General features: G+C 31.8%; 1 protein-coding gene across 1 annotated transcript; it reads left to right on the plus strand.

Moving 5' to 3' along the window:
• The first annotated feature begins 10,152 nt into the window (after window positions 1-10,152).
• LOC129000605 (uncharacterized) lies at window positions 10,153-12,106 on the plus strand. Its single transcript, XM_054427567.1, has 2 exons — window positions 10,153-10,307; window positions 11,875-12,106. The coding sequence occupies exons 1-2, from the start codon at window positions 10,153-10,155 to the stop codon at window positions 12,023-12,025; spliced, it is 306 nt and encodes a 101-aa protein (XP_054283542.1). The 3' UTR covers window positions 12,026-12,106.
• The last annotated feature ends 3,263 nt before the right edge of the window (window positions 12,107-15,369 follow it).

The raw sequence follows: 15,369 nt of genomic DNA on the forward strand, positions 1-15,369 counted from the left end.
AGGTTAACTGTAAGAAAAGACCATGAGGTCCTATGTTCGCCTCAATAAAGAAGTATTTTCATTTCATTTCAAATCTGCCAAGTTTGATCAAAATGCATCCATAAACAAGTTAACTACAACACTTTACAATATTCTCCGTAAGAATGACATGGCAATTTTAAATTTACAATTTTTTTTATTTTCTCCGTTACAAATAATATAATTGTACAAAAACACTTTGATATAATAAATTATTTCGGTTTTTTAAGCTATTTAAAAAGGTCTAGAGAAATTTTGGGAAATTTTGTGATTTGAGGATCAAAAATGAAAAAAAAAAAGTATTTTCTACCCCAGAAAACCCCGTTGCTATGGTCTGATCATGCTGGTTCGCGAACTCATTCAAGTTTATCCCGCCTTACACCTTTAAACCAAATTTCATCAAAATCGGATAGGTTACTCAAGTCAACGCGTTCACGGATGTATATAGAATGGTGTTTTTGGCCTCTGAGGAAAAAGTAAATCTGTCCCGGGCCTATGTCTTGTCGTGCCACTTACGATAATAGCTACTTCCCTATAGGGAAATTTGCTAAATACAAAAACCCATATGCAAAATCAACAAGTTACTTTATGGACCAGCATCCGATCACATTTTAAAGGAATATCCTTCATAATTGTTTGTTCTAATTCATGCCTGGATACTATCATAATTATTGACATAAGTGTTTCAGAAGGTACGAGACGTGTCCTTCGTATATTTGAGGTTGTATAATTTGAATCAACATCCACTAACTCTATCTTATCAGTTTCCTGTCTTACAAATTAAGTAAAGATTTCTATAGTTCTTTGACAATGTAATCTTTGACAATTACAACTAGACATTCCATCCCCATGTTTAAGTTGTTTCATAGTAATAATTCTTAATTTTATTTCTCAATAAGGCTAACGAAAGAGTATTAAACATTTTGCCAATGTAAACCCTTAAAGCTGGCACTAAACTGTATGTGCTCAAACTATGAAAACAGAAAATGACTTTAAAAAGTTCAACGAAACAAAATAATAACGACAAAGCAAAACGAAAGATTTGATAGTTGTACGATACAAAAACAATATTCGTGAATGACTAAAAGTATAGTGATATGAAACAGTTGCTCTTTATATCTGATATTTTATATCTGCATCTCTACTATAGCGTCACTTGGCTGCAGTTAAGAAAATTGACAACAGAAGTTTCCGTCGAATTTTCTCCTACGCGACGTGCTTGTTGTGGAAAATATAAAATCATAAATTTCCTTTATTCGTTAGTAAAATTTATATGTGTGTTTGTTTGAAGAGCCTACTCAAGTTAACGAATCTTTTAAATGTTACAAATAATATGTGCAAACTGATTTAGGGAATCTTGATCATGAAATTCCAACGTTTCCAGTTAATATGGATTTTTTGTAACTCAAACTTCCAGCCTTCAACTTTTATGAAAATCTACACACGTTTTCGTCAATAATTTAACAATATTTTTAATTTTATTATGTAAGTAAAATAAAATATTCTATGAAAATTCTTTGAAAAATGCTAAGAAAAAATTTTACTCATTTTCGCCATTAGTGGATATGTATCCAAACATAAAATTTAAATGAAAATTTCTTCAAATTATTTTTATTTTACAAATAAGTTTAGCCAAACTAAAGTTAAGCTGCATATTTTTAGGTTTGTAACTTCCAGTTTAAGATTTTAATAAAATATCTAACGCATTTAAATATTTAATCCCTACCCTATTAATCACAGTATGAACGCTTCTCATAGGTTACATCGAGAGCAACCTAATCACATAAACAAACACAGGTGCAGTGGCTCTCTTAAATACCGTTTGTATGGCTCATATGTATTGACTTGAAAACATAAGAATAATAATTGCCAACAACAAGTATTGAATTAAAAATTAATGAGAATATTTTACATTTTGCCAAGTAAATAAATATACACTAACTGTAATAAATTATGTTACAAAAATATTTTTATTCGTTTATTTTACGTTTACTAACTGTTGAACATTGTACGTTGGGTGAAACAAATATCAACGATAGATCCCATTCACATTACAATACAAAACCGATATCTCTGATACTCTTTTCGCTCAACTAACCATCAATCATTGGATGAATGTGAAACCATTCATCTTTCCAAGTAAACGTTTATGTACTCAAAAGAAATATAGTGAGAGGTTTTATGAACGACTGAATATAGTGTATACTTGACGAGGATGACAGTTACTAAATATAGTTCGCATTATTTGAATTTTTGACTGTTAACAGTTTACACAAATACAGTAGTTAAACAAACGAGTATTTTCATCAATAGGCCTACGATGAAAAGCAGTTTTACGCATTCATTTGTACTTTTGTTTAATCATATTTTTGGGAAAGCAAGTTTTTAAACGTACATAAATTTAAATTTATTTCATAATAATTTGCAAAAAATCCTTGCGCGTTGTTATCGTTCGTTTCAACTAGCGTTCTTGAAACACTAGCAATCAATGATCGCGTACACAGGGAGCTCTCTTATTTTTGGCGAGCGCTTCTTGAAAAGCGTGTCCGAGATGTTCTTCGTGTAGCACCCGCTGTTGAGGAATGCTTATATAACCATCCTCAAGATAATAGATAGTCCATTATTAGCATTTTACAAAACTGGCATTGAATTGATAACAGATTAATAAAAGTCTTTTATCCCTACTAAACAGCTTGTTGTCCTAACTAAACGCAATAAATCAATGGTTCTTTTCATCTTTCATTTTCAGTTTCTAATTTAAGACAAATATCAATCTGTATTTTTTCGGGTTGTACTTTTTGTTATTATTCATATGAGAAAGATGTTTTCAAAAAATAACTTAATATGTAATTATATTTTAAACTAACAACACAAGTAAGTTTTTCAAACAACTTGACTATTGACGTTATTTAAATGACTTACTTATATATTGGATTTGGCAAAATCGTATTTAAAGTAGTGGATAAAATTATGAATTCCTTAAGCATCACCCGAGTGCGCCAAGGTGAACGTTGATTAATCTTCTAGTCTTGTCAGACTTTCCAATAAATCAGGATCCATACGATTTATTACGATGGTTATTTAAAACATGTAACGTTATCATTCGTTTTTGAACATATCGTTGGTTTAAATGATGTTTACGCAACCGCTTTGGCAGGATAATCAATTTACAACAAAATTAAATATATGTGTTTTTAATTAATATGATTGATAACTACAGTCCAAAAATAGTCATTACGTAATTGTAACTAAGGATTGTTAGGTTCAGTGGCTAATGTAACAGTTAACAATGTAACCATCGCAATCTGATCACATGTGTATTAGCTTTGTATTAGTGAACCAGGGTCGTGTGATCTGTGATTTGATAGAGAAATGTTTATGGTATAATGTTATTTTAGGAATCTTAATACGTTACTTCGTAGATTTCTGTGGTAAAATTGTAAATTTAAAGCAAAAATCAAACCATAAACAGTTGTAAACTTTTATTTGCATGGAGTAAATTATTGCATTCAACTGTCCATAGAATAGCATTAAAAAATATTGCTGATCCATGTAAACAGATTGATACCTGTTGAGTTTAATTTAATTAATGCTAGGTAATTAAAAATTAATTAAAACTATTCGATTACCACTTCTCTCGATTTTATTTTTACAGGTGGTGCTTGACTGCAGATGGTATTTATCTCTTTTAGTTAATTTAATCTTAAATAAATATGCATTAGTTAGTTATATTTCAAATAAAGGAAATCAAACAAAACTAAGTAAGACAAGAAACATACTTAAATGGTGGTTCTGCTTAAACAAAGAGTGGTAATTTTTAAGTCATCTGATCAGTGGTTCAGTCTTTAAGTATTTTTTTTTGTCGTTTCCTGACATTGTTGTCATTTAGTCTTAGTTCTGACAGTTGCCAACATGGAGCGCTAGTGACTTGGCTCAGTTCCAACAACATCAAGAATGATAAACGGAACTGAATGTCAGTTACTGATAACCGCATCTTAGTTATGTTTCAAACTGAAATAACTTAAACTTTATTTAAAAGAAGTTCGACTCAGATAATAAGATTGCTTATTGAGATATTTCAAAATCAAAATGCATATAGAATATATTTTTCCTACAGTCACCCTTAATTGCACAGATTATAGTACAGAAAGCCTTACTTACTACATACATTTCCTTACTTTGGCGCACAGTTTTTACTATGACGCACACCAGTATTCCAACCAAACGACACAAAACAGCGTACTTAATTACGTAAATATAATGCACGTAATTCGTGTACGCTTGAAAATAAGTTGGCAACACTAAATATATTACGACTACGATCAGCTGGTGCAGGAAGCGTTTCCCATGTCATTCATTGTTGGATTTAACCTAAACTAAAAACGTGTGGTACAGTGTTTGAAAGACTGATTATTTATATAATTTTTAGTAACTGTAGGAAAAATATATAGTGTTACACGAGTTCAAACTGCCTTTCCTGCACTCGAGAAACTTTTCCCACTAGTTACACAAATAACTATTTCCCTCTTTCAAGTCTGATTGATGTTTCAATTTTCGAATGGTTGGCAAACTGCGCGGAAAAATCGTTTTGTTCAATAATTTATTTTCAACCTAACTAAGTATACGTTTTGGAATACAAAGTAATGTAAATGTATTAAACTAATGTAAATATAATGTAGCAACGTTTAAAAATCTTATCTCGTTGCTTGGTGTGTAACTGTTGCGAGTAAGTAATGAAACTAAGACAAAGTCCGATATAATGTGACAAAGCCTGTCCCTTATAATACCCTGGTGACATCATCATTCTTACTCTTATCAGAAACATTCGTCCATCCGTGGAACAAATTAGACATTTGTTATCTCTCTAGAAAATACTGAAATGATTATTCAAATGGAACTTTATCCTTACTGGTACATTTTAAGTTTTAAGATGTCTAAATTCAACTTAATTATTTCAGAAGAATCACCTGGGTAAGGCAAGAATTCCAAGAAATTTAATATATGATTGTTTATTTAAGAGTGCTACTAAAATACCATAAAGCTAGTAACACAAAAAGTAATAAACATTAAGATCCTTACTCCTTTGTTTATGACAGGACATTCAAGTTTATGGAATGTATTAAACTTTACTGAACATGTTTCTAAAGCTTGGTGGTAAGTGTCTCTTAAGCTTTGCATAATATCTTACGTTTCTTGTCAATGACACAACATGGATTGTTTTCATTGCAACATAAAAGGAATGTTTCTTTCTGTGTGAACTTTGGAAATATTTGTAATAATGATTTTCATTTTAGAAGCAATGAACTATTGTTACTATTATTATTGGACATATCCAACGTGTCTTGTGTTTTTATGTTAATAATAGTATTTATTTCAGACCCAACGTCATTATGAATTTTTAAAACTCAGTAATATATTATTCTAATTTCGGTAATACTGAACCGAAAAAAATCTCGGAATTGGTGGAAATTTTCGAATCGGTCTAATTATCAGGATATTACTGCGGTTAGTCGTAATACTCACTAGTGCGGACGTTAATCCACACCAGGGAGTATCGCATCCACAGTGCATACCTATAAATATCCACAATTCGTGACCTCCTAGTCATACTATCCTGATAATTAGACCAATTCGTATATACCAAGGCAAAAATAAGGTTCGGATTCCACTATAAACTGTAGGTCCCTTAGTTGTCATTAGCTGTATGGACTATTAATTAACAGCTGTGTTTAAGGAATGTCGGCCTTAGTCACTAACAAGACTAATAGATCGTGCCACTCATCCTACACTCAGCTCCATTTATTCTTGGCTTAAAATACCTACTTTGTATGGTCGCCATTTATTAAGAAAGTAGGCCTATTAAAGAAAATAGCTGAATTACAGGACGACGCCACCGTCCCAGTCTTCATATTCAAACCATTTGTAATCATAACTTAGCATGACCAGTCACTCATCCTCATGACAGTGGACAATGGACCTCAGTTTACTATCAAAGTGTTTGTTTACCCTAGCAAAAGTTAACGTTCAACGAAACTGATATTTTACAATGCTGTCTTTGTTTTATTTTGTTTTTTTTTTACTTTAAAATAAACACTGTTGACAACTTAAAAACCAACAATTAATTTTACTGGGAAAACCCATGCTGTAATTCTTGTTTCTGTACGTTAGGGTATTGGTATTATATATTTCACACATATCTAAAAAAACATTTTATTGATTTAATTGAATGGTAAAAACCATGTGGGTATTTAATCAATAAAACTTGTTGTGATAATCAATAAAATGTCTAATCTATTAGGAATTTTTTAAAGGTGTTTAAAACACAACGAAAATACATTTATTATATTTTATACAGGTTGATTTTACAAGTCTTTCCATTATTCAATCGGATCATTAAGATGGTGGACTTAATCGTCCCAGCTAACGGACAAGATGGTGTCCTATAATTAGGGACAATAACCTACTTAGCTTAATTTGAACGCTCAATACCTTGAATATTCAAACTGTTGTTGCTACGTGGTCTTGAATAAGTAGGTATTTCAATAAATACGTTATTTATTATATTTTTTAGCTTTATTTAATTAAGAATGATGCCGAAATCATTCAATATTTCAAATTACTATACTATATTTTTGTAAATACCTATATGTTTTTTATATAAAGAAGACTGACTCTTTTTAAAGTCAGTTTAATATTTGATGAGGGAATATCACAAAATATTTAACAAAATATTCAGTATTAGTAGACCAAAACCAGTATTAGTAGATCATTGACCAAAACAGTTATACAAATAAAACACATTAATTTGTTATGAAAAGAAAACTATTTTCATACTATTGATTTAATTTTGTGTTTTTTACGCCGTTGGAATTTGTCAACATTTTGTAAGGGAACGGTCCAGACCCTGGTCTTGTTACTATCTATCGTCGACCTTTTTGTTAGATAGCATAATTAATTCATAGCCCAATAACAAATGGCATCCAAGTCTAAATAACTTCGCTTGGGATTGAACCAGCGAACTTCAGATTTGAAGGTGAGTGCTATATATTGTTTTATATTTATTCATTCAATATTTTTTTTATTAAATAATGATCAAATCAACTTTACGAAAACATTTAATATTATTATTTTTGTGTTTATTCGAGAGTTTTTGGCAAGAAGGTGACACACAACAGTAAGGTAATGTGGCCCAGAGTTACTACTAATGGCAACATACAACTCTACAAAAGCAGACAACTGGAAAACATAACTTTCAGTTGCACCTGAGACCTGGCAAAGGATACAAAGAGAAATATTGTTATGTATCTGGCTTAGAATCAGAACGTCGTATGTTTTGTGTTATTTCCACCTAAATCGCTTATTCAAGGCTCAAAGAAGATTTGAAGCCTAGACTACTGAATATAAAGATTAATCGTTTTTTGGCATATAATTTGTTGGGGTTTCCTAAATTTATTTCAATTAAAATAATTTAATTTAAAAACAATAATAATTGTTTACTGATATTTTTTCCAGTTTAAGCATATTTTACAATTTTCAGTTCTATGTACTAAACTACTAAGCCTATATTCTAAAACAAGTCAGCAGACATTAATCCAAACAAAAACCTAAAACTATGCACACTAGTTATAATGTTTCAAAGCATAAATTTTCATTCAAACATCAAACATAATTTATTAGGGCTTAAAGAACTGGCAGGTTTAATCTAGAGATCAGCTAGCAAGGGTTTGTGATGTAACCTCATCAGCAAATGCATCTGCTGAACACAGACCAGAACTGTGAACAAGGGAAGATGTCAGAAAGTGATCTACTGCTTAGTGATGTCAGTGACAGTTCACCACGAGTACAAATCGATTAATTTAATTAAATGTTTCTATCCATGATATACAATCATACATTTTAGGTCTATGTTGTCTAAGTTTAAACAACAGTATCAGCTCCGTGGAGATTTATTTTAGCAACAATTTAGTACATATATTAAATTGTTGTAACAGAGGTCTTCATGTAGTTTCTGTATGCATATTACCATGCATTTAATGTTTCGATAGTGGTATATGCTATAAAGTTGTTTAGGAATGAACTAATATTAGTGTTTAATATTCTAATATGTATACCTGATATAGACTATACCTGTAATGGACTTAATATTTAAAAGATAAGTATACACGTCAGAATCCGTTAGATTAACAATAAAAAGGTGTCATTGGCGGATGTCAACAATTGTAGTTCCGTATTACTATAACTTCATTTAATAGTCGTAACGTACATCACACGCCTAGATTGCCACCCCCAAAAGTTCAGTTATTGCAGTGCAAAATAAATAGCATACGTCGGTTCATAGTATTAATAGGTAAAATTTTGCATTTGTATTTCACACTAAAACATCTACCATCTTAAAATCAATCTTTTAGGCAATTCGCAATGCATGAAGTTTCGAGAATCCTAATGAAACGTCAGATTAGGTTAAGTTAGATGATAATCAGCTTATTATGTTTGGCTTGCCTCTATCTTAAAATCAAAATACCTTTTTAGCATCTGCTCTGTAGATTAAAGACATAAACTCAAATAAGTAGACTACAAGAGCCTTAACTTCACAGGGTTCGTCCATATTTGCCTCATCATCTAGCGAAATTTTTTAAAAGAACTGAGGTCAAATTAAGAGTTTTATTCACCCTTTACATATGCAAGGGAAAAATACTTAAAAACTACATTTAACAGGGGGAGATTTACCATGCCATTATGAATGTCTTTAACAAAATATATAATTTTCGTATTATTACTATTTATTTAAATGTGAAACATTAATAAGCTAGGAGATCACAAGTGTGATAGTCCATTTAGTGAAAGTTTTATTTTGTTTAGAGCCAGCAACCAGAAAAAATAAAGTGTAGCTTTGAGACTTTTTGCTACAAACCCTAACGTTGATATTCTAAATCTTTCGCTGCCATTTCTGAAAAGTTCATCATCACCTGAAACCTGAAAGAATGAACGTTATCAAAATATTGTACGATTTTGTTTCGTAATTTGCTACCTATTCTTATTTTCCTCGGAGAGAAGGTAGTTTTAAGTCCCAAATACCATTACGAACTCTCAAGAGCCCCTTTCTCTTACTTTCTTTGGGCTGAAGCTACTTCCTGATCTGTGCTCAAGAGAAATTGGAACAAACCGGTCACAAAACGGATCTAAATCATTTTGGAGGTTGTGTAGTTTCATCAGATGTTTGTGGATTTACAAATTGTGAATCGCATATTCAAATGGTTTTTCTTCCTAACGGTTCCGGCATTCATAATATCAAAGCCTATGATTACAGCTGATTTCGAAGCTATATTTCAGTGACTTAGTGCCTTTGATTTCAATCAACCCTGATACGATTCGCATTGTTGCTACACAATTAATTATTTAGGCTATCAGTCTACATGTGTGTCTAGTCTGTGTGTGTCTACCAAGGTAGGGACTTGGAGGAACTGAGAAGACCATCGAGGGACAGAGAGGGTCAGGGAGGTATGTAGAGGGTAAAGAAGAAAGGAAAAAGACACAGAGAGTAGAGAGGGTCAGGAAGGGACCAAGAGGAATAGAGAGAATGAGGGAATGACATTGAAGAAGGAAGAGGTCTGGGGTGGCAGAGTAAAACAGAAAGCGTCAGTAAAAGTACAGGGAGGTTGGTATAGAGAAACTGATAGAGGGTCGTGGAAGGACAGGGGTGGCAGACAGGGTCAAAGAGGAACAGAGAGGGTCAGGTAGTGGTAGAGAGAAACTGATAGGGCCAAAGAGGAACGGAAAGGGTGAAGCCAGGACAGAGAAGAACAGAGGGACCGGGGAAGGACAGGTATGTCAGAGAGAGTCAAAGAGGAACAGAGAGAGTCAGAGTGTGGCAGGCTAACAAATAATTTTAATCCCGTTGAACTACTTTTGTTTGCATATTTGCACTATAGATGGGATGAATTTCACTCAAAACTGTCTTTGAAAATATTACTACCTGTATGCAAAGGCAATACAACACTAAAACACAATATTTACTTAAGCAAACCAATCGAACATTTCACTACATACTAACTACATTAGTGACCTTGAGCAACAGCTGTTCCATGACTGTACCAATCGTGTACATTAGTCTATTACACAGATGTTAGTGTAGTGATGGATCTTGCAGAGAGAGGGGTGTGTGTGGAAGAGTGTGACAGACCACGCAGCTGGTGGGAGACTCTCAACTGGAGAAGAATCTGCTTATACTTCGGCATCGCAATCGTCTTATACGACTTCTGCTATTGTATCATCATCTACTTCTACATCAAGTTAGTAATTCTTGAAGTAGGGTTACAACAATCAAGCTTGATATACTTGATATTATTGTTGATATTGTTGATATTCTAGGGTTGATAACCTTGATATTCTTGGTCTTCAGGCAAAACTATGCAATATGATATAATATGATTTTAAGCTACAGATGGCTCTATTTCATTCACAACTGTAGTGTTATAAAGTTGGTATGATATTTTTTGTTTTAATTCTTTTTCGATATTCCTAATATCAATACAAAAAAGGAATTTGATCAAATAAATTACATGGTTTTGGAGCAATAATTTGATTTTAGCTGAAAGAACAGTTGCGTTTAAAATACAACGTTCAATATTGCAAGATATATTCAATATACAAAAAATATAAAATACAAACAGGTAATTAGATGAAATCTGGATCTGGTTATCTCTTTAATCTCTCATTTTTATCAACAGAAAGTATTGTCAGGGCTCTCAAGTTAAAGGTTTCTCATTTAAACAAAAAAGATTCTGGTTGTGTCCCAAACAAAGACGATTTTAAACCCAGATACATCAATCAATTAGTTTTGATATTTAATCTTAATTCCATCGTCCAAAAGGAACACTTAGTATTAAGAATGGGATGCTGACTTTCCTTTACCAAAATATAGAGAAATCACAACGGTGTTGGAGAATAAACGTAAAGCAAGTATTCCACCGAACTTGTTAGGAATTTTGGTTTGAAACTAACTAGTTTACAGCATGATATTCGTAACTAAGAATTAGCTCATCCCCTAAATAACAACAGATTTGTTCTAAACTCATATGAAAAGTTGTAGATTTATTGAAATTTAATAGGATACAACAAATGCAAAAAAAGATACATCCATCTACAATGCAATTATCTAAAACAATGCACTCTTATACCAGTTATGCTACTATTTATTAAAGTACAGTACTATATTTACAAGATAATCTTCTGTATTCAACCAACAATAACTTTTTATTTTACTGCACTACGGAGAGCATTGTTGTTCGATCAGCTGTCAGACTTCAGTTTTAATTACTTTTCTCTCGTGCCAGTCTGTTTGTTTAATGTATCAGTCAAACAGGCCTGATTTCTTGCCTTTACTATTAACGTTGTTTAAACTGTCTGGATAATTATAACCATTTATAACACGCACAAAATTATACGGCCTTTTTTATTCTGTTCCTTATGAAAAGTTGTTAACTATTATTTTCCCATTCTTTTCATAATTTAGACATGTTGACTTTCAGTATAGCTATTTTATTCTAGTCTAGTAATATGTATATAAGGCGTACGCTCATTCTTCCCTTATTGGGACGAAACGAAGACAGTGAATAAGGCTGCGCTGGTAAAGGCGACCAGAATACACAGTCGTACTCTAGTTGTTGTGTGTCCACATTCTGGAAAGTCAGGGATAGTCAGGGAAAGTCATGGAAAAAAATGCTGGTCATTGAAAGTCATGGAAATAGGTAAAAAGTCATGGAAATTCCCAATGATGGATCTAGTCTAGTAACATATATATTTTATATTTTCTTGTTTTTCTCTTTTTTCCTGTACATACCCTATTGTTATCCTCAGGGCGCTGAACAGAAGTCCAGAGTTTCGGCTGGTGGTGTACAAGTCCAACTACAGGTTCATGAAGCTCTACTACACTTTGCACTATTACTTCGGTGACGCCTCTCTGCTAGATGAAGACACTTCCCGCTGGCAGCAACATGGAGATCTGTGACAAGACTGTGTAATTATTATAATTATTTTCAGCAAGACAGTTTTTTATGCCACATGGAGGAGGCAAGAAGTTCAAGAACCTGTCGGCTTTCGAGCTATAATTTTATTTTTTTTTTTAACTAACGTGACAACAAACGTTTGATTACATGATGTTGAAGTGTATGGCGTTTTAAATATTTGAAATGAATTCACTTGCCTTGCCTGTACGTTGCATGTAATTCACTTGCTGTAGGAAGAAATATTTAAAAATGTATATGATTTATGAAAAACTAAAACCAAAATACCCAATGTTCTCCTCACTCAGCGCTCCATCAATAACTGGTGAACGTGGAATCATTAATCTCTTTGAGAATATCCACAAATGACCAAAGAAGTACCTATAGATATTTTGGAGATCTCTTTAAGTGGTTTTTCACGTCACTTAAATAGTTTTTAGAGAAACAACAAATATAAATCCAGTAATGTATTTAATTATTTATTATTTCTACAGGAAGATCTAGCATTTCATAGTTCTTAGTTCATCTAAATTAGATTATACGTTGTTTGAAGATGTAGAAAAATACATATGCAACATTTTGTAGATAGAGAACTAAGTTATTTTTATATCCTGCAAAATAGGTTACACTACACAACCCAAATTGTATTACATGAGGAATGGGTACAAATAGTAATTTGCAAATCCCTATTCTTATTTTAAAACAATCGTAGGTATATTTTTTTATTTATATCTATTTATTAATTAATTCCTGGCAATCATCCACGAATTATCAAATAGGCCATGGTTTTGCGATTATAATACGAAAGAGGGGTTTGGTGTATTTATTTATTTCTATATCGTTTGGCACCAAACGAAATATAGTATTTATATTTATAGAAATATGGTTCACGGCTTCTGCTCCTTGCAATTAAAATAATTCTTATAATAGTAAATGTAGTTAAGTATATAAAATACCTTGATACTGTACGATAAAACTTGTAATGTACTATTTACATAATGTATAAAGTATTATTCAAAATAAAGTCGAGATATGTCCCTAGACTTTCAATTGTAAAAAGAAAGTAGACAGTACACCCTCTATGATATTTTTCAGAAGGATGTTATTTGACCACTACGACAATCTAGTACAAATAAATTATTAAGTTTTGTATGAATTGTTATTAACATTTTTAAGAATACAACATATAGGTCTTCTAACTTTCTAATCAATTATAGGGGATTGTATGAAATTAGATTCATCGTAAAACCTGTTAAGGCCAAGTGATGAATCTACATTCGACCTTTTTCTCGTAGAATGCCGCATTATCAATAATTGACATTCAACTCGTTTGCATTTGAAATATTCACTAAATTTAACGGGGAATTAAAACGCTTCTCTTATCACTAGAGAGTACTTCAACGTTTTATGTGAAATAAAACTATTACATCAAAACAAATGGCAGTCTAAAAAACAAGTCCTTAAACCATCAATTTCATTTCCCAGAGTCTTCTTTAGGTAGGCCTACTTTTTTTAAGGTTACATAGTGGCTTTTCAAAGAATATTTTATTAATTCTTATGAATGTAAATACTAAATACAATCATGGCTAGCTACAATGATCACAATGATCACAATGATAATAACTATTCAGGCCCTACAATGGGTTTATTGAACCCATTAAGTACCTTCACATTCATGATCAGCCTCCTTACTCGTGATTAGACAATAGTTACTCGTGATTAGACAATCTAGACACTCTTGATTAGACAATAGTCACTCAATACGTCTTGAGCGTATGTTCGACCATTGTCGATATCAAATATCATCAAACATTTAAAGAAACGTTACATTGGATATGGAATCAAAAAACTCTTTCAAACTCATAAATGTGAATAACAATGTCATAAACCATTTGAGTGTAAATTAAGCCCCTAAAATCTATGAATTGCTACCATTAATTGTGTTATACATATCTTTAAGTAGCTAACTAAAATATTACAGTAAGCCAACATAACTTAAGAATAAAATAACTTTTAATACGTAAACTAGGAGTTTACTTCAGACAATTTACTTCATGTTTGTCACGTTTAAGTCATAATTCTTGTTTACTTTTATGGATAACAAGGTATCCATACATGTTGACTATTGATAATCCTAATCCACCACCTACAACGTTTAAGGCCCAACAATACAAGTTCAACTTACCATAACTTTGAAACGTCATCATTGCTATCATTTATCTTATCAACAATATTCCTTACTGTACGCTAACAGTGAACTTGTTGTGCCATGGTCTAAAAAAACAAGAAAATATGGCAAATTATGACCATATTTATTTTTTTAAGTGAAATGAAATATTTTAAACCATATGCATTATTTAGAAATGCTTAGTAAAATAGATTAATTATTGTTACCCTTACAGTAAAAGTTTTAGTTTAGATACATCAAGATTTCTCCGTAACTAGCACACACCGACGATTAATACTAATGTATGTGCAAAAACGTTGATGTTTTGTGCTCTACCGAAAATTACCAATTGGTCCAAAATCATTGAATATTTTGTAGCAATGTCCGAAATCAGCTTTCTTCTGAGACCATTTCTGTGCTCTCTGGCTCCCTCATCGACACTCTGTAACTCATCTATTATATTTTTCAAGATGAAGTGTAAATTGTGGTAATATTCTAGATTTATGAGCAGTTCCTGTATATTTTCACCACAAACGAGCCAATTTCCTGTTCATTGTCAACGCCCCAACAAAGGCCTTGGTAACGTCACTGCGGCTGACACGGTATTTGTCTTTTACCAATAATTAATGTTCTATCTATTTCCTACTTGAACTGTTTTAATAGGCTTTATAAGATTGATTGCTGATTTGGAAATACAAAACATTATGTAGTACATTTAGAACTACTAATTGCAGTAAATCCTTGCAATAGTTTATCAACAAATATGTGTAATTGAAACCCGTAAACTTTGTTAGAAAATTAAATAATATAGGCATAATTTTTTTACATGATTGCTGAAAATTGGTTTTGTACAACTTTTTTTACAAATAGTATACATACTATATTTTATTATTCCTTAGCATATGAATCAAATATTGAATGAAACAGGAAACATATTTAAACGAATTAAGACTCATTTATTTGGAATAGTTGCGAAGGCATACTTTCTATTTATTTTACAATTTCAACGTTTTTAACCCTGAACTTTGAGTACTTTGACATATGATGATAAAGTTAAGTTTCTATGTATCGCAAATACCGAAGCTATGTCATATATTGCTAATTATCAATCTGATCTATTGCAACCAATGGTTTAAAATTTTGCATAAAAATGTTTTACATATTATTCTTGGTATAAGTTAA

The sequence above is a fragment of the Macrosteles quadrilineatus genome, unplaced genomic scaffold (assembly GCF_028750875.1).
Source record: "Macrosteles quadrilineatus isolate MER2022 unplaced genomic scaffold, UCM_ALF_1.0 Scaffold_8__2_contigs__length_117827958, whole genome shotgun sequence".
NCBI classification, from domain to species: domain Eukaryota; kingdom Metazoa; phylum Arthropoda; class Insecta; order Hemiptera; family Cicadellidae; genus Macrosteles; species Macrosteles quadrilineatus.

Excerpts from the sequence above, each read along its gene's own strand:
- LOC129000605 (XM_054427567.1), top strand. The coding sequence starts at position 10,153 with ATGGATCTTGCAGAGAGAGGGGTGTGTGTGGAAGAGTGTGACAGACCA. Across the intron at positions 10,308-11,874 it reads ATCATCTACTTCTACATCAA|GGCGCTGAACAGAAGTCCAG; the intron begins GTTAGTAATTCT and ends TGTTATCCTCAG.